The following is a 21,765-nucleotide window of genomic DNA, read 5'->3' as shown; positions in this document are numbered from 1 at the left end:
TTTATTTATAAAAATATTTTAAAACTTATTTAATTCTTATTTCATCTCTTCCATGAAATCTAGTTGAATTTGTGCCTCATGTTTTTCTTTGAGACCTTGCTCATGGATGTTTTAGAGTCATTCTCTTCTACTAGATTTGTGTCTTGAACATACCCATCATAGTATCTTTTTATGGTGGGATTTTCTCTCCTTTATTCTTCCAACATTCTCCCTGACTTTGAACTTTATGATAAGGTCAGGTTATTATGTGTACTTCTGCTGGGAGTATCTAAACTGGTTCCACTGCTGTTTTCTTGGGGTATTAAATGTTGTATTATTATAAGTTCTAAGGGATCTGGAATTTTCAAGTTTTCAGCTTTCCTAAAGTGGTCTGATTGACTCTCACCCTCATCTCCATGTCTTAGAATACCTAGTTTCATTTAAAGCTCAACTTGCCCTCCTCTTGCATGAGAATTTTCATGATCTACTCATTAGACAGTCTCTCCCCCTAAAATCATCTCATTTCATTTTGCATAAATGAAGTAATATAAAGTCCTTTTCCCCTAGAATATAAGCTCCTTGAAGGCAGGCATTGTTTCATCTAATGATTCACTACTATGTAAGGAACAACCAAAGGAGAACAACCCAGGATGTGTTGCAGGAACTAGGCATTATAGTTATTATAAAATATATGAAACTATTACTTCTATTTTATTATTTATTTTTAAAATAACCCTAGGATACATACTATAAATTAGCATCATTCTTTTTTTTTATTTAATAGCCTTTTATTTAGAGGTTATATGCATGGGTAACTTTACAGCATTAACAATTGCCAAACCTCTTGTCCCAATTTTTCACCTCTTACCCCCCCACCCCCCCCCAGATGGCAGGATAACCAGTAGATGTTAAATATATTAAAATATAAATTAGATACACAATAAGTATACATGACCAAAATGTTATTTTGCTGTACAAAAAGAATCAGACTCTGAAATATTGTACAATTAGCTTGTGAAGGAAATCAAAAATGCAAGTGGGCATAAATATAGGGATTGGGAGTTCAATGTAATGGTTTTAGTCATCTCCCAGAGTTCTTTCTCTGGGCGTAGCTGGTTCAGTTCATTACTGCTCCATTGGAAATGATTTGGTTGATCTCGTTGCTGAGGATGGCCAGGTCCATCAGAACTGGTCATCATCTAGTATTGTTGTTGAAGTATATAATGATCTCCTGGTCCTGCTCATTTCACTCAGCATCAGTTCATGTAAGTCTCTCCAGAATTAGCATCATTCTTAATGAGTCAACAGATATAGAGAAAATTTAGGTCATAGCTGGTTTGTGACTGACCAAGAACTAGAACTTGTTTCTTTACTGGCATTAAATTTTATGCTCAGACCACATTGCTTGACTGCAATTTTGTTCATTTTGCTGCCCATTTTGATTCTGAGCTAAGGAATAAGCGATGGCATGTTAAGGACCATGCCCAAGTGAAGGGGCAGATCAATTCTCTAAGAGCCTACACAGCTGTGAATCATAGCACTTGAAGGAGTTGCAAAGCAGCCTTTACTAATGCAGATGTTCCTTGTGGACTGGGAATGAAATAAATTGGAGGCAGAGAGAAGAGGAGAGAGGTTAGGCAATGCAACTGTCTCTCAGTGTCCTTGTATCATCATTATCGTCGTCGTCATCATCATCATCCTCTTTCATGAAGAGATCCATTCTACAGGTCTGAGTTAGACCTCCAGTAGCCACTGGCAGGCAACTCCCATATCACAACAATGGCATAGTCACCAAATTCATGAACTTTAGTCCCATTTCTTCAGTGGCTCCTCATTTCTACACTGTTGGGTCAATGGCCTACTTCCAAGGTCTTTTCCAAATTAAGATCTGCTTATATGAATAATAAGAAGTAGGTAGCCAGAATAAGAATGGTATAAAGCCATTACCACTATTCTGAGAAATAAGACAGGAAAACCAGATTCTAGTCCTAATTATTACTTATTAACTGGGTGTCTCTCTAGGCAAATCATTCAACCTCTCTGTCCTCCATTTTGAACATGCATAAAAAGACAGAGCTGAAGTAGGTGATTTATAAGATTTTTTTTAGTATTAAGAATTTAAGGCAATGCAACCATACTGTCAAACCAGAGCCCAGTAGTGGAAAGATCAGAAAGCAGAAGACCTGCATTCAAATGTGACTCACCAACTGGATGATTTTGGTTGAAATCTCTCTGGGAATCTTTTTCCTCATCTATGCCATGGATTAATATTTTTTGTGTGTATCGTGTCATCCTTTAGCAATCAAGGGAAACCCAAGCATACAGCTTCTGAATGTTTTAGTTGTATAAGATAAAATGCATAGAATTAAAAAGGAATCCAACTATACTGAAATGTAGTCCTTAAAATTTATATATTTTTAAAAAGTTTATCAGCTTACAATGCTCTGACATATTCCTACCCCTACAGTTTCTCAATTCTAAAATGGGGGGTGGTGGTTAACTAAATGTTTCAACATATATATATATATATGTATATATATATATATATATATATATATATATATATGTATCTGTATCTGTATATATTTTAAGCTTTCAGCAAATTGAGAAGGAAAACAAATTTCAAACACATCAATGCCTGTGGCAATCCACAGCTGCCCCCCTTTTTTTCCTGAGGCAATTGGGATTAAGTGACTTGCCCAGGGTCACACAGGTAGGAAGTATTAAGTATCTGAGACCAGATTTTGAACTCAGGTCCTCCTGACTTCAGGGCTGGTGCTCTATCCACTGCCCACCTAGCTGCCCCACAGCTGCCCTTTTTACAACTCTCTGGCTTATCTTTCAGGCCCCATTGAGGAGGAAAGATAGGATGATTGAATGTTAGTTCCTCGAGAGCATAGGCTATTTACACTTTTGGTTTTGTACTCCTGGAGTCTAATGTGGTGTCATGTACATAAGAAGATTATAGTTGCATGCTAAACTGTACTCAATTGAAATCTCACATACATGTTTAAATGTCACGTAATGTCACATGTTAAACGTCGCTTAAAAACCAGGTGACAGAAGGGAGAAACAGCAAAAGAAGAGTTAAGACTTTAGAGAAATTTGCATAGGTTCTCCTGATTTCACATGCTAGAAAGCAATAAACATCTTTATTCCAATGAAGATTCTTCTAAAACCACATTATACTTTCCAATCACAGCATCTAAAAAAGTCAGCACTAGTCAAGAAGGTTATATGACATATGGAAATGATCATTAACTTATGATTCAGGAGATGTGGGATCTTGTTCTTGAGTAATATTGAGTAGATCACTTCCTCTCATTTTCTTCACCTATAAAATAAGGCATAAGAAGCAGTCTCTAATATTCCTCCCAGCCCTAAAATTCAATGATTTTCTCTTATCTAACTATACTTTTCCACTCCAAGTCTATCACCTAATCTCAACTTCAAGCAATGAAACTTTGTTTTCACACACCCACATTTTAGCCTTTCATGCCTATGAGTTACCACAAATGCCATTCCCTATCACTGAAACACCCCTCCCACATCCTCTTCATCTAAAATGTCCTTTAATGCCCTTCCATTTTGTTAAAATCTCACCTCCTCCACAAAATCTTTCCATGTAAGCCCTGTTTAACTCATTATACTAAGCAATTTAATGAGAAAAATGCAACCAGCATTACACTAGGGTACAAATCAATTTTGGGGTGTTAGGAACTCCTATCACTCACAGTAAGAATGTTATAAAAGAAATGGGGATCTCAAGCTGGAGAACTAAAAAAGTAAAGGATAGAAATTTGGCTGATTCTGATTAGGACAGCATCAAACCCCTGAAAATATCCATCAAGCAGAGTATTCATCAAGTTTCCCACGATTTTCACCCTTCTTTCTATCCTTCATCTTTAATACCCTTAAGCTCACAGTTTTCAAGCATTAATGTGTACTAAAGTTTATAAAATCATAGAAACAGAGCTAGAACAACCCTCAAAGGTAATTTGAGTGGTCTCAAAACTCAAATAGAAATTTTTTTTCAGCTATGTCTGATTTTTTTCATGACTCCCATTTGGGGTTTTCTTGGCAGAGATATAGTACTAGTTCGCCATTTTCTTCTTTAGTTCATATTACAGATGAAGAAACTGAGGTAAACAGGACAAGTGACTTGCTCAGAGTAACACTTTAAGTATCGGAGGCCAGATTTGAACTCAGGAGAATGAGTCTTCTGGGTTCCACACTTAGCACTCTACCCACTGTACCATCTAGCTGCCCTGAAATAGGTCATTGAGGTTATTGTTATTTGTTCTTTATTTTCAAAGAGGGCCATTACATCAGAGAAGGGATGCCATGACATGCAAGTGAATTGGATTTAGGTTCGGAGGCTGTGCAATGTCCAATCTGCCTCACTTTTCCCTCCAGAGTCATCTGGGTCCATCTGGGTAGCCAAATGTAGATCAAGACTGGAGATGGCCTCAAATACAATGGGAGACCTTGGCCTTTTTAAGCTAAGGTATTTTAACAGGTTTCAGTTTGACTGAGGCTGTAACCATTCAGTGATTAAGACTAGGTAACAATTGAAGCAAGAATGGTTTTTCACTTAGTCCAAACAAAAAAAAAATCATAAATAAATCTGGGAGGGGAAGACCTTCAAGGTTTAATTCCCATATAAAGATTTCTCAGAGTCATTTATTGACTTAGAAAATCACACAGTAATATCATCTGTGTCATACTGTATTTGTTTTGCTATTTCCCAATGATATTTTAATCTAGTTCCCCACTAGACTAACTTCCTTCATTCTGCAGTCAAGGAAATTGAGAGGAAAGGCTGTCAAATGATTCACTGAAGGTTACATAGGTAGTAAGAACTAGAATTCAGATTTGAACCCAGACCTTTTGATTACAGTCTTAGATTCCCTTCTATTGTACCATGATGTTTATGTTTAGATATGTTACTCCCACCATTAATAATTCTATCTGACATTTATTATTATCCCTATTTTATAGATGAAGAAATTGAAGCCGAAAGCAAAAGTGACTAAGTGAGCAAAGGTAAGACCAGTAAGTGACAACATATCTGAACTTGGGTTTTCCTGTGTCTGAGTTCCTGAAGGTAAGAAACAGGTTTAGAACACTCTTCTTTTCCTTCCTTTTTCTCTATCAAATTACCTTGTGTTTTCTTTCTGATATAGATGTATATGTATACAAACACACACACACACACACACACACACACCTGATTTGTCTCAATTTCCTCATCTATAAAAGGAATTGGAGAAGGAAAAGGCAAACCCCTCTAATATCTTTGCTAAGAAAACTCTAAATGGGGCCACCAAGAAGGAGACACAACTGAAAAATGACAGAAAACTTCCGCCTCCTCCCCTTGGCAATAGAATCTGGCATTTCCTAAACTTTTACAACTTCTTGGTACTATATTAAAGACTCTTCTTCAGGCACTGAGGGTTTATAAAGAATTTTCCAGTCTTCCTGTGAGTACCCACAGCTATCTTTAATATTTTACTTCTGCCTTATCTGCAACCTAAAGGGTATTGATGAATAAGTAGTCTGAAGCCCAAGGGAGCAAAAAGATAAAAAAAGAGAATAAAAACATATTCCTGTTGCTGGAATGTACTTTGAAAATAATAGTGGATCTAAAATAAGGAGAGAACTGAATTTGAATCCTGACACTCACTTTGTGATCTTAGAATCATATACACAAAGCTAGACCCTAAGACTAGCCAAAATCTACTTTCCTCAGATAAGAAAACGGAGGCCTAGAGAAATAAAGAGATTTGCCTAAAGTACAGCTGGGTTTTGAACCCAGATATTTGGACTCCAAATGAAACTCTTTCCACTGACTCCCTAATTTTGAGCAGTATTACCTCTCTGAATCTTGGTATCCTTATTATCTGTATTCAGATAATAATAGTACCTACTTTACAGGTTTGTAGTGAGAATTAAATGAGGTAATGTACATGTCACATTGAAAACCTTAAAGCACTAGTAAATAACAATCATAATAATTTAGAGTAATTATAAAAATGTTTCTGCAAATGTTTCCGAGAAACAGTATTTTCATAAGCAGGATTTCAAACCTACATCTAAATACTGTAGAGCAATGATCCTTAACTTTTTTGTGTGTCATGGACCTATCCTGCAGACCCTTTTTTAGAATAATGCTTTTAAATGTACAAAATAAAATATATGGGATTATAAGGGACCAGGTTGAAATATAGTTATAACAATTTTTTTTAAACCAAGCTCATGGACCTCAGGTTGAGAACATCCCCCACCCCCACCCCCGGTACCATATTACAGAATTGTAAAATCATTACCATTGCAAACAAAGGAGGGGAAAACCAGTTGATCCTCATCTTACTGGGCTCAAAATAGATGCTATGATGTACTAAAGATGTACCAATGTATTATAGATGAATACTTCTATTTTTGCATTTCTGTATCTAACATCTAGGCATCTACTACTGACTTTGACATGCTTTCAAATTTCAACACAAAATAAAATATGGCTTTGCTCTAAGTGCTGTCCATCTAGGCCCTTCATTTTGTTGCTGACTATTTAAAGGTCACTGTAAAGAAGTCTTTCACACAATTTCCTGCACATCTCTATAATTTGGGATCAGTTGTAAACCAGCAGATGCTATTAGTAGGAAGACTCTAATATCTATTTAATAAGAACTACAGCATTGTTATAGAGTTGATATTAAATTAGTAAATATCCAATTCCTTGAATTTTCTTGCTGACAAGTGAGGAATATTGGGTTCTAATTCCAGCCCTACCACAAATTTGAGTAGTTTATAGTGCTGGAGGGCACCTTATAGATTATTTAGCCCAATCCCCTCACTTTTTTTTTTCCTGAGGCATCTGGGGTTAAATGACTTGCCCAGGGTCACACAGCTAGGAAGTATTAAGTATCTGAGGCCAGATTTGAACTCAGGTCCTTCTGATTTTAGGGCTGGTGTTCTACCTACTGCGCCACCCCCTCACTTTTCAGATGAAAAATCTTGAGTCCACAGAGTTTAAATGATTTGCTTGAGTCAACATAACAAACTAATTTAAACCTCTCTTGACTTTAGATTCCTCATTTGGATAATAAAAACAAAAAGGAGCTTAGAATAGAAAATTTCTCAGACCTGGGATTCATTGGTTCTTTAAAAACAGGCAAATTTTCAATATAAGCTTTGGGGATTTCACAAGAGAACTTCAATTAGCCCCAAAATTAAAGTATCCTGGATATCTTATAATTTGTTCAATAAGAAAGTATTATAATTTAACACTTTGGTTTCTACAGATAAAGGCTCAAAAGATAGACTGTTGAGAATTTAAAGGTGTAATGTCTTCATGACTAAAGAAATATGTTTAGCACATGACCCTTTTACTCATTTTACCCTGCTCCCCCCCCCATTCCAAAGTTAATGATAAAAGTAGTGAATTCTCAGTTGAAGTAAAAATTCTAAATAATTTTGAAGTAATTTTATTTTTCCTAACCTTCTTCCTTTCCTCTAGCTTTTCAATTTTAAAATAAAAAACCACTTCTCCATTTAAGTAAATAAAGCCTGAGAACTTCCTAATCCAGGAGAAAAAATTAAACAAGGTAATTAACAAAGATTGTACACATTCACCAGTAAGGGGAGGGGGGTGCTGGCCTTCAAGACAAAACATAATGAATATGCTAGTGATCTGGCACTGCCTCCTGCAAAACCTGCTGCCCTCAGGGAGTGAGCTGCCTACAGTACACCTGCTGAATGTAAATCCAGGCAAGTGTCTATTTTCTAGAACTGTTATCACTTCAAATTGGCTCAGACCTCCAGCATCTCCTTCACATTATAAACTTCCCTATTCATCTGAAATAATTCAAAACTGTTTCCCTACTGCCATCCCATTCTGATACCTAAGGCTGTTTTGAAAACCATCCCTTCATTCTGCTCTGGGTGTCCTGGCAAGAGGCACATGCTGGAGATGCAGTTGCTGATGCATATCGATGAGTATGAAATAAATTTTCATATTTTATCTCCTTGGAGAAATTATCAACTCTTACCTAAACACTACAGAATAAACATTTAATTTGGTATGTCAGAAAATAAAAAGCTTACATACTACCTTTAATTTACCTCCATGAAAAAAAAAATGAAAAAGCATATAGTCTATAAAGAAAAGACAGATAAGGAAAACAAAAGTCAAAGGAAAAAAACAGAACTTATAACCAAGGAGAGAAGATGGGTTCCATTTTGGAAGAGTAGACCAATAGTAATAGATGTTAGATTACCTAAGATTTTTATCTGTTTCTAGGATTTCATATTAAAAATTACTAATTTCATTTTCACTTCTCCCCAGGCTGCTAATGTGTCATTTTAATAGTTATTTAAAATAAACACAATAATACTGACACTGACTTTAAGGTTTTGCAGTTTTTATTAAAAAATTTTTGTCTAAATCACATTCTTTTGCTATATATAAAAGCTGGGGTATCATTATTTTGATTTATTTGTGTGCAGATAAATTCTGCCCCCTTTTAAGTTAAGAGCTGAGTTTATATGCAAAGTTTAAATTTCATGCTTCAATGACAATGGAACTCAAATCTACAGTAATGTTTAGGCATAAACTAGACAAAGTATGCTGATATTCTAACAGAGTCCTAAGGCTGTAAAGAGTCATATTTGGGTATTATTGAATTCTATATAGAAAGCACAATCTTGAAAACTGTGCTTAAAATAGAATGCAGAATACTCAATAAATAAGACCATTGGGCTTTAGCTTCTTCTATTTTGCTTCTGAAGCATGTCTTATAAGCAATCGCTATTCTCATTACTATTCATACAAAAGGAAAGTTATAAGCTCATAATTTGGAGGCAAGTGGAGCAGACAGAGGAAATTACAGTCACCCACTATAGTATCTAAGAAGTACCAAAACAAGCCCCACCAGCACAGCGCAAACACAAATTCAAAGAGGCTACAAATAGAAACTGTTTTGACAGGTCTTCTGCTCTATTAGTTTGAAGAAACTAATTCCATTCGATTCTACAAACATTTATTAAAAACCTATTAGGCAAGATAGAGAGTAACATAATGGATAGAAGTCTGGTCTTAGAATCAAAAAGACCTGATTTAAACCTAGAAAAATTATTTTGTGCTCAAAATTTGGCTTTAACTGTTATGAGAATAGTTTACTCATATGAATCAATTTAGGGGGTTTCCACACCAAGAATTCCTCATACCAATGACATCACAAATCTAAGAAGGAAAAAACAAAAGTACTAGATTTTAAGGAAACTGACAAAAATCAGGAGTTTCCATTCTATTGAGGAGAATAAGTGTATAAAGAGTAAAATCACTAATAACTGGCAAGGAAGGGGTATGGGCATGAGTTTTTGGGGAAAAGACTGAAAGGGAAAGAAGGACAAAAGGTTTTGAAATCTAGAACATAATTCCTGATAGTCAATCAAAACAGTACCAACCAAACGGATATCATTGGTCTCTATATGGGTAAAGGCATCAAAAAATGAGTCATCAATATATAAAGAAATATAGAGAATATACAAGTCAGGCATCCATGTATGGGGAAGAGGAAGCTGAAATACATCAAAACAATTACTGTACACCCTTTCTATTTTTCAATCTTGTAAAATTTGTATACACACATGTATATCTATATGTTCATCTTCAAAATGTCCTAATATCTTAATAGACACATGACATGTTTTCAGGGCAGCATAAGCTTAGTACTTGTGGTACTTTTCCAGGCCAATGCTCTATTTATTCTAGACCTGAGGGACAGAATCTCCTAGTCTATCTTTATTCACTTTGAAAAGAAAACACTTTAACTAACTGTATCAAGGTTAAGGGAAAATGTGGACCTCAGGTTACCTATCAGGAGACACATAGAGCATTTACCATTTAGGGTAAATTGGATTTTAAATGCTGTTAAACTCAGATTTTTGGTTTTTGGTTTGTGACTCAAGCCAGAAAAATACAAAAAAGGTTCCTAAAAAGAAGAATCAGGCCCAAGCCCTAGCACCTGTTCCTCCCCCCCCCCCCGCGGAAGGCTGGGAGAAGGAGATATCTTCAACATGCATCTTTAAAGGACAATATCTTTCCCAAAGCCCAATTGGTATTGGTGTTTGTTTTCCTAATCTCATCTCATTAAGATCTCCAGCCTTCTATCACATCAGTGTTTCACAGTTTATTCCTGTCTGGAAAGCAATTTTTTTCCCCTTTAACCTTTCAATTCAATTGATTCCCAAAGGTGAAAACTGACTTTCCCTGAGATTAATCAGATACAAATCCTGGAAAACAATCAAGGTTTTCAAGAATAACAATCTGATCTATTGAAAATATTACTTGGTAATCAGTTACATAAAAGTTACAGTTATTTGTAACCCTGACATTTATTAAGGTGACTTAAATCCTTTGTAAACTAGCTGTTCTAGGGTGTTAGATCAATAAGATATATAAAGGAGGGGGGCATCAATTAGTGGTGGAATAGGAATTACCCATGATCCAATCATGCAAAAATCTATAAAGGCTGCAGAGAAAAAAGCAAAGGGTGGTTTTAGTTATATAGTAAGGTTGAAAAGCCTTTGATACCACTTCTTACAAATGACCTATTTTGTTTCTGTGGGTACAATTCACACAGAGCTTCATTTGCAAATGGATGTGTGTGTGAATATGGGACTGTTCAATACAAACACTGCCTTTCCAACACAGCCCAGTAGAAAGGGGAGGCTGAAAATTAGTTAGTTGAATGTGAGAAAAAACTACCATTCTACTTACTAAGGAGAAATAATTGAACATGGATTGCCTGTTGCGCCTTTAATTTAATTTGGAGACCTTTCATCCTTTACTTTCCTGCCTTTGCAGCCAATACATAGGGAGCTAATTTGTACCTGGTTCATTTTCCTCCTTTTATCTTATCTACTTTAACATCATTCATGGAAATTAGAAATACCATGAATAAAAGATGAATTCTGTCTTGGGACATTCTTTCTTAACTGCTGTGAATCTCTTTAAAAATGGTTTTATATTATTGGTTTTTTTTTTTTTTGTAGGTGCTTTTTTTGGTAGGAGACAAAAGGATAAAATGAACATTTTAGCTTTAGCAGTCTCTACTTTTCTTTGAATATATAGTTTTCCCACCCCCAAAAGAAAGAAGTCTTGTTTTCATATAAACTTTTCAGCTCACGTACAAAAAAGTATGTCATGTCTCTATAATATAATACAGAGGGTCTGCACCTGTGATTTCACTGGTATTGTAAACTTCCAACTGAGAAGACTCCTCCCTGCCAATGTACATCAACACTAAGACCTTTAACTTCAGAAGTGGGGCTTGAACCCTGGATTTCCTGGATTTGAGGACAGCTTTCTGTCCACTACTCCATGCAATCTTCCAATGCATATGAAACCATTAAATTATAAAGTAGACTTCATAATTCTTTTACATTAATAAATTAGTATTTAAAAAGAACTTGACAACTAGGGAGAGTAATGTATCAGTATACAGATGTCCAAATTTCATCAAATGGACTTTCAAAACATTCAGTGTTACTCATTATGCAAATAAAAGAATAAGAGACTGTAAAAAGAGACTATTAGGTAAAACAGATGCCTGCCCTGCATAAAATGCTGTATGGAAAGGGGATAATAAGAGGAGAGAGTGAGGAGAATTCAGAGGAATTGGAAAACAGCATTCCTGTCCTGTAGTTGCTTAATTCTAAATTCTAAAATTTTGTCATCCATACCATAAAGTGCCATGGGTGTGAGAGTTCCTTTTCTGGATATAATAAAAGATATTTTTCTGTTTGATAGACAACAGATGTGCTGCTTCTTTTACAGCATAAGTTTATTTCTTTCACTCATACATCTTTCTGGTTATGAATCCATATAGAATAACTTACTGTGATTTTATATCCCTAAAATTTGTGCATATCCTCATTGTATACTGGGAGTCTCTATAGTTTTCCTATCTTCCATACAATATACTTTTTTTCTACTCTAGCAATTATTCTTCTTATGTTCCAATAAAAAATCTACAGGAATATTCTCTTGCTGTTTAATGTCCACTAATTAACACCCTCCCTTCTAGCTTGGGAGACATCAGAAGGAAGGTTGTATTCTGATGAGTTGAATTTCCAAGCATATGCCAATTCTCCCACCAGCAGGGGAAAAAAGGATCTCACATCTCACATCAAGGAGCTAGAAGCTAGGCATAAACTGAAAATCATTTTCCTTTACAATTCAATCTCCTAACAGGTTAATTAAAGAGAGTGTAAATTACTTTACATAAACACAATAGATGTTCACAGTTAAAGGTAACTTCCAAGTGAGGGGGGGGGGTGACTTAGGGTAAAATTATGGTGAATTAAAATTATGATTGTGATTCTAAATGAAAGTCACTTCTAATAAAGGAAGTACCCCAGTATGAGAAAAAAAATTAGTTAAAATAAATTAAGAAGCTGTTGTGCTGCTCTGAAACATAGTGGGTGCTTGCCTAATGAATATTTGTTGACTTGAATAATTCAAAGGTCCATCATATAAGCCCTAGCTTCATTTGTTTCTACAGAAAATCACAGGAAATCCCTGCCTGAAGCAAAAGAGAAGGGAGAGTCAGTTCTGCTCTGGCTGTTTATGGAATAGAAGATAATGAATGAAGAGAGAGTAGAGTCTCAGGATTACCTTCAGTCTTTCAGTTGTTATTGCCCTACCTCCAAATTTGAAAAAGGGATTCAGAATGAACCTGTGATTTTAATGGTATTGGAAATTTTGAGAGAAGAAACTCTCTTTACTAATACAGGTTAGCATTGTAGCATTGTAGAGTTCCCAAGAATTGGCTAGGTCACTGAGAGGTTAGTTAAATGACTTGTAAAAGACCAAAGAGCCACTAGGCCAGACCCAGGTAGTCTTGGTTTTAAGGCCAGTTTTCTATTGACTTTACTTTGACTTTTCTCTCCATATCCTCATATTATTTATATAAGCAAACATACACAATATATAGACATATACACACACACATAGGCACATACCTACACATACATATATATATATATATATATATATATATATATATATATATATATATATATATATATGTATATGTGTCCCCAGGTTGCACAAAGTATGTGTGTGTGTGTATATATATATATGTATATGTATATAACTTTGTATTGTGTGTGTGCTCGCACACACACTTTGTATTATCTATGGATGTGTTATTTTCAAGCCAATGAAATATAACTCTTTAAAGAGCAAGGAATACACATACACACACACATTATGTGTGTGTGTGTGTGTATATATATATATATATGTAGTGTGTGTGTACATTTACATAGTGTATACATAGTGTATTTATATATATTTATAGAGAAACCATTTATATACTTATGTATTTTGTCTCTATATCCAAAACCTAATACAGTGTCTGGCACCATGTACATGCTTAATAAATGCTGAATTGAATGAATGAAAATCAAAGTTGTGAATGGCATTTAGAAATGAAAGATCTTTACACTGCAGTTTGGGAAAAATACCCCACAATATTTCATTTAGGAAGGTAGATACTAATTTGGATATAGACAAAGTCAGAGAAGAATCAGGGAGCAAGGCAGACTGAGTCATGTTATAGATTTGAGATAGAGAATATTTAGAAGCAAGAGCAGTATGGATGGATTCATATTTGATATGATTTGTGGGTATTATCGATTAAATGTCTAAACATGAAGAATGATAAAAATAGTTCTGCACTCCCATTTTATTTGGGGGAGTCTGAGTGACTGTAAAAATTTAAGGAGGCAAGGAATGGGTTGTCTTTGCAACTCAATATTTCTTACAGAAAAAAAAGTTTTTAAAGAAATCACCATTTGTCTCTAGGAAATCCAGAAACAATAACTTGAAGTGAACCTGATGTTTGTGCATGTATAGGGATATTTAAACTGTAAAAAGATCACAAAGTAAACATTTATCATGCCTGTAGTGAAGTAGCCAGCTTGAAGAGATAGACTGGATTCTGCTGTCAGGCCATGTCCTCTTGAGCAGAATACTGATTCCCTCATTGCAAAAAGCTATTTCTCCAAAGAAACATCTTGGAATAGGAGAGAGAGTTCAACATATTCCTTGGGTTCAAAAAAAGAGGTTAAATAAAAATAGTTGGGGATAGGGCAAATACATATATAGAATGCCATAACGCCATCTTTCTTTGAAGATGTTTAGTTCTAACTTCTAGAGTCTAAAGGTTTGAAAGGAAAATTGTTTGCAAAAAGGCATATGTATTGCTTCCAAATAAAATGTGCCATGGAATTGTGCACAAAAAAGGCAGGAGAGAAAACTTATTATTCAGATGCTATTTTTAAATATAACCTTCCCGTCTCTTCTTTCTACTCCTTTAGTAAATCTTTAGGAAGGCAGTTGTGAATTAGATAGAAAACCAATCTTGTTAAGTCATTCAACTTTTTTGTGCACTTGGCAACATTCTAATACTGAGAAGTTACAGAGCAGCGGTAACTTTTCTGTGCACTTGGCAACATTCTAATACTGAGAAGTTACAGAGCAGCGGTAACTTTTCTGTGCACTTGGCAACATTCTAATACTGAGAAGTTACAGAGCAGCGGTAGATTTTCGTAGGTGGAAGAAGTTTCCACACCAGAAGTTCTCTACACCAAAGAAAATTAAAATTCTAAATCAAAAAGTGATTCTCTACCTGTTCTGGTTTTCTGCTTTGCTGAAATTTGTGATATGACCATTTTCTCTATTCCAATCCTTCAACTCCTTTCTAACTTCGAACTTTTTCACCTCACCCCAACTCCAAGATTCCCCACAGGTTTAAGTGTCAACTTCTTGAAGGTCTGAGGATATTTTTTGTTTACTTCTTGAATCCTCAGTACCTAACAGCTCCGGGCACGTAGTAGGTACTTAATAATTGCAGATTGGGTTAAACTGGCTCCTCTATTCCTTTCACAAACATCAAACAAGGAAGGTCACAGCTTTAGGGTGAGAAGGGAGTATCTAAGAGACTAAGTCCGCTCCTTTTAAAAGGAAAGTGGAGCCTGGTGAAATTTAGAGTGACTTGCCTACAGGTGGGTGTTAATTGGCAGGGCTGGGATTCGAACTCATGTCTTAAAACTTCAACAATCTGTTGATTTCCCTCCCAACTAAGCGGGACTTAGCATAGGCAATGTGTAGTGTCTATCGAAATGGAAGTTGCCCACTCAACCCCTGCCTGCATCTTAATAAAGGCCGGAGCCCGGCTGCCTATCCCTCTGCCCTTGGGGACGCGAGACTAGGGCCGGGGAAGCGCAGCAGCGCTGGGGACGGCCACCCCGGGGGGAGGCCCGAAGGATGCAGGACCTGTTCGGGTGTTCCGGTGCAAAGGGGGGAGGAGAAGCTGCCTCAACTGCACAGGGGGCTCGCAGCCCCAGACCCCGGCGACCCCCGCCCCGGCGGCCCCCCCGCCCCAGGTGCGCGGGGAAGCTCGCTACCTCTTGGAAGAGCTCCAGACTGTAGGTGTTGTCGTCGTCGGCGAAGAAGAGCACGCCGGGCTGCGGCCGCTGAGGCTCGTGCCGGTGAGTCTGGCGCAGCCAGGCGAGGCCGGCATTGCGCTGCTCCGTGGCCCGCGGCAGGCCGGGCCGCTTATAGCGCCGGGGCGTGGGCACGTGCAGGTGGGTGCTGGGAAGCCCCGCTCGGGCCAAGAAGCGGCTCACCAGCTCGCTGCGGCCGGCGGCGTCCTCCACCAGGATCCAGTGCAGCTGCGCCACCTGCCGGAAGGTGTTGGCCAGCCGCGTGAGCTCGGCTTTCTGCACCGGGCGGCTGTAGGTGGGGGTGATGGCATAGATGGTGGGCAGCGGCGGCGGCGGCTGAGGGGGAGGCGGCTGCGAGCGGTTGCGCGCCTGCTCGGCGCCCCGCTGGGGGCCGCCGTCGGGGCCGCCGTCCCGAGGGAGCAGCGCGGGCCGCGGGACGCCGGGGCGCGGAGCTGCGCCCCAGCGGCCGCCCGCGTACCGGGAGAAGTGAGGGTGCGGGCCGAGGTGGGGCGCGGGGCGGCGGGGGTCCACGTCGATCATGATGATGACGATGAGTACCCAGGGCAGGAGGATGAAGAAGCGACTGAAGAGGAGGGACTTCATGGTGCGCTCACCCCCAACCCCCCTAGCCCCCGTGGGGCCCCTCCAGGCCTTCCAGGGGGCACACCGGGGTCGGGGGGGCAGGGCACCTCCGAGCCGCAGCTCGGAACCCGGGGCGCTCTGCGCCCCAATGCCGCCGCCGCCTTCTTTTCTTAGTTCACGAAGCTTGGTGGGGAGCCCTCCCCATAGGGACGTCCCAGGGCCAGGGGACTCAGTGCATGGCAGTCAGAGGGAGCGGGGTACAAGGGGAGACCCACGGAGGGGCGAGTTGGTTAGGGATGTGAGCGCAGCGAGCAGGTTAGGGGGCCAAAGGGAAAAGCGGCTGGGATTCCTTCTCCCACCCTCAGTTCTTCAGATTAGCAGGTGAGTAGGGGTTCCTTCCAGGTCCCCTTCTTTTTCTCTTCGAGAGTTGTGTTGAAGACCCGAGTGGCTGGAAAGGCTGGCACACGGTGGCTGGAGGGGGAAGGGCGGTGGTCTTTCACTGTTAATAGCCTTTTAAATCGGCCACGCTACTGGTCCAGATCTCCTCTTTGCTGTCCCGGGGCAGTGGGAAGAGGGTCTGCGAGAGACTGAACAAGGGAAAAGGTCCAAAGCACGTAGCACCCCCAAAGGCTGAAAAGCAGTCTCTGGATCAGAGAAGAAGAGTAGCGAGTGCTCCCTTAGAAGAGGGCAGGCTTGAGTCAGGAGAGCAGCAGAAGAGGTTTTTCTTCCTCACATCCTTGTCGGGGCAGTGAGGACTTGGAAGAGATGCTGAGGACAGTCTAGCCGCCGCTCTGTGCCAAGCTGCCCCCAGTGCCACCACTGCTGCCGACTCTGTTGTGGTCCCTCCTCCTCCTCTTCTCTGAACATCTCCCGTCTCCAGCAGCAAGATCCCAAAGCAAGGAAAGAAAAAGAAGAAAAAAAAGGAGGGGAGGGAAGGGTTGTGATGCAGACTCTAGCAGTCCTCCCAGTTCTCCTGTGGGAAGACAGCAGCGCTGCTACTGGTGGAGAAGAAGGGTTGTGAGTGGGGAGGATGGGAGTGGGTGGGTGGGTGGGTGTGTTTCGGGGGGAAGCGAGGGAGGTCCTCCCTTTGCCTGGGTCTTGGTGCTGGCCAGAATGAAAGCCCCACTGCTGCTGCTACTACTGTAGGTTCGGTAGCCGCTGATGCTCCTGCCGTTGCCACTACCACTACCAACACCACCACCGCCGCCAACCGCTGCCCTGCGTTCTGGTGGCTCTGCCTGCTCGAAGAGAAGAGATCCCCTGGGGCTGCACTGAAAAGGGAGGGGGGGGCTCACAAGCTGGTTGCTGGAAGGAATTGGATGCTGGGAGGTTTGTTTGCTGATCTCTCCTTTCTGAAATACTGCAGGGTCTTTGGAGAACAGACAGGAAAATCTATTCACGTGCTGAAAACTCAGGAGACCTCAGGTGGGGAGAGAGTGGGAAAAAGCAGAGGGGATTCTTCAAACAGTAAAAGAGAGAGAGAGCCAAAAAAGAAAAAAAAAGGTTCTTATTTAAAATCAGCATACTGGCTCGGAGAGAGATCACAGCAGTAGGTTTGTCAATTAGGATATCATGACAAACAGTGTAAAACAAAACGTACTTTTATAGAAAAGCAAAAATCAATAATTAAAAAAAAAAGCCTCAGATGGAGAGATGGATGTCACACAAAGACTGTGGCATATGAGAGAACCCAGGGGAAAAGGTTCCAATTTAAATACTTAATGTTTGTTTCTGGCTGTCATTCCCGTGCACACAAACCTGAAACTTTAAGCTCCTAATCCAAACTTCTTTTATTTAGTAATTCCTCTTCTTTTTCTTCTTCCCTCTCCTTTTAATACTTTTGTTGGCTATTAGTAATACCGAGATTCATGTCTAATGCTCTGTGCTTTCACACACACGCAATTTCACATGATTCTCACAACAGCATTGTAGGGAAGTTAAGACAGTTATTGCTATCTTGATTTTTACAATTGAAGAAACTGAGGCTCAAAGGTTTCCTGTGAATCATAGAATGCTGTTTGGCTGGAAAGGAAGACTTAAATATTTTCTCATCTTTTCTTCATACTGAGGAGGAAACTTCTCATATAGTAGGGTCAGGTAGGTCAGGTGTCTTATACACTACCTCAGCTCCAGGGTCCAAGCTGAAGCTTACAATGTAGGTCTTCTGACACATTACAGCACATCACACCATACCATATAATGCTCAAGTTCCTTTTTACACCCTGACACACTGTTGGTTTTCTATAAATGTTAAATAACAAAAGGTACCATCCAAATCAAATGAGATATAGTATAACAAGTAGGAATACAGATACATCTCTGTATTCTTCAACTAGCATTAAACAGGGCCAATAGCTTTGTAAACCATGGATGATTATTTTCAACCTTGTACTGTATGAAAGGAACTTGGCAACTGTGAATCAAGCAGCTGGATCCCTTGCTATCCTATTCGCCCCAGAAAGGGAAAGGAGCAAGGGTAATTAATGTCATTCTATTCTGTCCCCAAATGCATTATAGGCATATATTCCTGAGGGATGGAGAATATAAAAGCTTTATATTCATGTGAGTGCTTGATAAATAATTGGGAAACATATTTCCCTTGAGATCCCAGTTTCCTTCATCTCTACTCACAAATAAATCTTTCCTATTGTCTGTGCATAGGGAAAATGGGTGGTCTTGCTGGAAAGACCTTTCATAGGGACAAACTCTGGTTCCTCTTTCTTTTTGCACTGCTCTTTTCAGATTCAGGTTTTTTTTTTTTTTAAATCTGATCTGTCCATATTCTTGCTTCCTTAACCTTCTCTTCTGTCCCTAAAACAAAGGCAAAATCTGCACATTTAAATTTCTCAACCAACCAAAGAAGCATCTTTGCCCTTATGGAGTTTGTGTGTGTGTGTATGTGTGTGTGATATATACATACATACATACACACATACATATGTGAAATGTGTGTGAAACCACAGAACATTGGTATATATGTGTATATGAGTATATAAAACACAAATTAACAATTTTGAAAATAAGAGAAGCACTAGCTCCTGAGAGATCTTATGAAATGTCTCAGAGAATAGTATCTGAGTTGAGCTTTGAAGGAAATTTCTAAGAGGTTCTAAGAGATAAGGACTGAGTGAACTGCGAGTATGGGGAATAAGCTTGTGCAAAAGTATGGAGTTGGGAGATGGGTAGGGTATTATGTATAAGAAATACATAAGAATTATGTATAAGAAATCATATTCTGATTATACGCTGTTAGCTTAATGTAGCACAGTTGGGAGAAATATGTCATTTTTGTATCACTTTTGTCATGTTTGGATGAAAGCTGAAATCAATATTTTAAGGAGATGGAGTCAATAAAAGAATTTCTTATTGTTGGATAGCAAAGCACCCACAACCCATATGCTAAAATTTCATCCATATTATTGGAAACATATTTTACTATTTGTTGAAACTAAGCTGGAATTAAAACTCAAGGGGCTACTGAAGGAGGCTCCTTGCTTTTTAAGGAGACTATATTTCAGTCATACATATTGTATTCAAATTTCCTAGCAAGTATAGATATAACAATATCCCTGTTACTGTCATAGATAACACCATTTCCCCAATCCCTCAAATCTTAATCCTTAACTCATTTTCTCTCTCCCCTACAACCAATCTGTTGCCAAGGCTTGTTGTTTCACTTTTGTAACATTTTATCCAAACACTGCTGCCATGCAGGTACAGACTCTCATTACCTCATACTTAGGTCAGCCTGCCTCAAGCTTCTCTCCTCCTTCCCCTCCTCCATTCCATCTTCTCCATATATCCACCAATATGATTTTCCTAAAGGTGTACTGATGTCATCCCCATCAGTAAACTCCAGGGGCTTTTTATTTTATTTGACGTTCAAAGCCCTTCATAACCTAGCCCCTCCTACCTTTCCAGTCTTCTTGTTTCCTGACACATACTTTTGATATAGTCTCAAGATCTTGATGTACCACATATAAGACAGGCGGTCTGTTTCCTCCAGGTTTTTCCCCTATATCTGGAATGCTGTCCTTCCTTATCTCCTATTGAAGATTTAAATCCCAACTAAAATTCCTTCTACCCAGAAGCTTTTCTCACACCTACCCCCTTAATTCTAGTGCCTTCCCTCTGTTAATTACTTCCCATTCATCCTCTATGTAGATAGTTTATACCTATTTGTTTGCCTGTAGCAGTTCCCATAATATTTCAAGCTCTTCGAAGGCAAGGGTTGCCTTTTATCTCTTTCTGTATTCACAGTGCTTAGCACAGTACTTGGCTCATAGTAGGCACTTAACTATACCTTGTCAAACAATGCCTAGCACTTAGTAGGTGCTTAATAAATACCAGTTGATGGATTTATGAACATCATCATATTCACCTTCTCAGACTATTTTTATTTTTATTTTTCATAGTTTTTTATTTACAAGTTATATGTATGGGTAATTTTATAGCATTGACAATTGCCAAATCTTTTGTTCCAATTTTTCCCCTTCTTCCCCCACTCCCTCCCCTAGAGAGCAGGATGACCAGTAAATGTTAAATATATTAAAGTATAAATTAGATACACAATAAGTATACATGACCAAACTGTTATTTTGCTGTACAAAAAGAATTGGACTCTGAAATATTGTACAATTAGCTTGTGAAGGAAATCCAAAATGCAGGCAGGCAAAAATATAGGGATTGGGAATTCAATGTAATGGTTCAGACTAATTTTTAAAATAAGTAATTCTCGGAAAATCAAGGCCATTCATGTAGGAACTATTCTTCAAATAAAATCTGGTTATTTAATTTAGAATTTTGCTGGAGCTTGTGATCATAGTCATCTTCTGTCATGGGTATCATACTTAGCCAAGTGCCCTTCAGCACCTAATCTAAATGCAAAATGATATCGAGATACAAGAAGAAAAGTATGTGTTGCTATTGTCACTGAGTCTTCTTCACTGCTATCATTCATTTTTTGCTCTCCTATTTAATTGGTTCCATCTTTAAGTTGACCACGAATAAAAGTGATAATTGTTTAAAGTCATCCTACCACTAAGTGGGAATTTTTCAAATTATGTAATATTTCCATAAATAACATACACAGAAGGCAAAGCATCATGAAAAAAATACTGACCTGAGAATCCAGAATCCTGGATTCAAGTTCAAACTGTGCTGCTTCTTAATTGTGGTACCTTGGACAAGTTACAACCTTTCTGAACCTCAAAAGTCTCACCTAGAAAGTTGGAAAGTTGTAATAGATAATCTCTTAAGTCCCTACCTGTTCTAACATTATTTGATTCTGAACTCTATGAGAATAGTATTACTCAGCAAGACTTCTTCCCTGAAAGGATCACTGGGAAGGTCATTAAGAAACTGTTAATATAAACTGAAATCTATGCAAAATGGGACAGATAATGCATCTAAAAAGGGACCATCTGTGTGGTGGAGATTGTGGTTAGCAGAAAATTTATAGGTTATTGGTAACATAAGAGGACCGCGAGTAAAAAAAAAAAAAAAAAAAAAAAAAAAAGGTCTGTATTCTAAATACAAAGTGAAATTGCCATGTGGAAAAATCTAAATGACTATTAAGAGGCTGCTTGATGTGGTGGTGATTGTATTTAGACATGGAAACAGGTAGGTCATGGATTCTAATCTTGTATCTGACACTACTGTGTGACTATTTAACCTCATTTTCTT

General features: G+C 38.6%; 1 protein-coding gene across 1 annotated transcript in view; it reads right to left on the bottom strand.

The window, feature by feature from the left end:
• The window catches only part of B3GAT2 (beta-1,3-glucuronyltransferase 2), an 88,298-nt gene extending 71,198 nt beyond the window's left edge, over positions 1–17,100 (bottom strand). The window contains exon 1 of the mRNA XM_031964662.1: positions 15,460–17,100. Coding sequence (XP_031820522.1) covers positions 15,460–16,101 — 642 coding nt within the window. The 5' untranslated portion in view covers positions 16,102–17,100. The remainder of the gene's footprint in view (positions 1–15,459) is intronic.
• Between the last annotated feature and the right edge of the window lie 4,665 nt (positions 17,101–21,765).

The sequence above is a fragment of the Sarcophilus harrisii genome, chromosome 4 (assembly GCF_902635505.1).
Source record: "Sarcophilus harrisii chromosome 4, mSarHar1.11, whole genome shotgun sequence".
Lineage (NCBI taxonomy): Eukaryota > Metazoa > Chordata > Mammalia > Dasyuromorphia > Dasyuridae > Sarcophilus > Sarcophilus harrisii.
This window is presented reverse-complemented; position numbering and strand designations above follow the sequence as displayed.